Source organism: Pediculus humanus, genomic scaffold, assembly GCF_000006295.1.
Source record: "Pediculus humanus corporis 1103172108322 genomic scaffold, whole genome shotgun sequence".
Classification (NCBI taxonomy): domain Eukaryota; kingdom Metazoa; phylum Arthropoda; class Insecta; order Psocodea; family Pediculidae; genus Pediculus; species Pediculus humanus.
The window spans coordinates 641,710-643,655 of record NW_002987891.1 but is presented as its reverse complement, the minus strand read 5'-3'; the positions used below and the strand labels follow the sequence as shown (position 1 = coordinate 643,655).

Sequence of the window (1,946 nt, the reverse complement as noted above, 5' to 3'; positions counted from 1 at the left end):
AACGATTAAAAATATAAACTTTTTTCATAAAACAACATAAACACGAACCGTAAACATAAATGACATAACGTAACAATCAAACATAAAAGTCAGTTGTTGTTGTGTTTGTTGTTGATGTTCTTTCTCTTTAAAACATTTTTTATTAACTGATACATTTAAAGTTTTTTGTTGTTGTTGTAGGAAAAAAAAAAAAAAAACTTTCCTTGTCTTTTTCGTGCCTTGTACATTTAAAATTTAAAGAAATAAAAAAAAAAAAAAAAAAAATTGGTTTCGTGTTTGCACGACATGTCTCTTCTCAACTTTTACCAGTTATACCATTCGAATCCCATAGAAAACCCCCCCTCCCCCATCCCCTTTTGGAAAACTTTAAAAAAGAACTCGATTTATTACTTTATGCAGACGTAAAATTACCCTCGTAGTCATGCTAATGTTACACCCCGTGGGTGGAGCGATGCTCCTAAAAAGCTTAGGAACGATTTTAGAAGAAGGAAGAAGGGGTAGCATGCCGCAAGCGCACACACTTTTCCACAAGGTCTACCTTAGGAAACCAGTCAAAAAACGGTTGGCGATAAATGAAAAAAAATCCCCGGCGACTGATTTTTTTTTTAATCATTTTTTGAACCCGTCGGAAATTCTATGGAGTAAAAAATTAAATAAAAAACAAAGGGAAAAATATTTGGTCGCGATGACCGGGGAAGAACAAAAGAGAAAAAAATTACCATCGAATACGAAATTGCAACCGAAATTTGTGGAAAATTTAAAAAAGAAAACGCATTTCACGAGGTGACGTAATCCAATTAAACCCCCCTCCTCCCCGCCCCCCCCAAAACCTTAAATAATAATGTGTGTGTTAATGATTTTTCAGACAGGAAATAAATTCCCTTTGTAAAATTTATCGTAATCTTTTATCGAATGCAAAAAACACGGTGAGCAAAACATCATCTCCAGCAGCCATCGTTTCCAATCCTGGAATGACGCAAACTCAATCAAAAGTCGAGGTTTGTAACATTTTCCTTTTTTAAACCTTTGAGAAGGTGGAAATAAAAAAAGAAAGCGACAAAACATTCACTACTTCCTGTACACGATTTTCTTCTTTCTCCAAACTATTGTTCTTGTTTCCAGGTGATTGACGCGAGTTTTTTCCTTTCTAAATGAAAGTTTTTTCTTTTTCTTTGTTCCAGGGACTGGACAGAATCGTTTTCAGAGAATTGATTCATAACTCATTCGATTTAGTCACAGAAGAAATATTAATCGATAGAATTTTCTCGGCTTTTGATAAGAACAACGATGGAGTCATAAAACTGGAAAATTGGGTGAGTTTTTCTTTCATTCGTGACCTTTTGAACTTTTCCCCATAATTGTTCGTTTGTTTTTCCTTCTTTCTCCTCGTCAGATTTGCGGTTTGTCCATTTTTCTCAGGGGCACTCTGGAGGAACGAGCTTCGTTTTGTTTTTTCGTTTACGACATGAACGCTGACGGTTATATAACCAGAGATGAAATGATGCCACTCCTAAGGTGGTGGTGCTTCACATATCATTATTATTATTAAGTAAATAAGTTTTTTAATGACATTCTTTTTAAAACGCGCAGAAACAGTTTAATGAAATCCCCGCAAGATGAAGATCCGGAAGAAGGTGTTAGAGATCTCGTGGATTTGGCAATGAGAAAAATGGACGGCGACAAAGATGGTAAATTAAGTTATCAGGATTATTTACAAGCCGTCACATCCGAACCTCTCCTTCTGGAAGCTTTCGGTCAATGTTTACCAGCGGATTTAGCATGTCAAGCATTTATCATGACTTTAACCGGTAACAACTGAATGTGGGTTGTTCAACTGGAAATTTTTTTTTTATAATATTATTTAGCCACGACGATCGTAAAATAAATTTTTAATTAAATATGAGTAAACACGTTTAAAAACTTTTATTACACCCCCTCCCCTCCCC

At 35.2% G+C, this 1,946-nt stretch overlaps 1 protein-coding gene across 1 annotated transcript; it reads left to right on the top strand.

Moving 5' to 3' along the window:
- Positions 1-427: 427 nt before the first annotated feature.
- On the top strand, positions 428-1,819 carry Phum_PHUM616110 (calcineurin subunit B, putative; the record flags this gene model as incomplete). The annotated part of the gene is made up of 5 exons (XM_002433127.1): positions 428-783; positions 866-998; positions 1,182-1,313; positions 1,394-1,515; positions 1,591-1,819. 5 exons carry the CDS (start codon positions 428-430, stop codon positions 1,817-1,819), a joined length of 972 nt encoding a protein of 323 aa, XP_002433172.1.
- Positions 1,820-1,946: the final 127 nt, after the last annotated feature.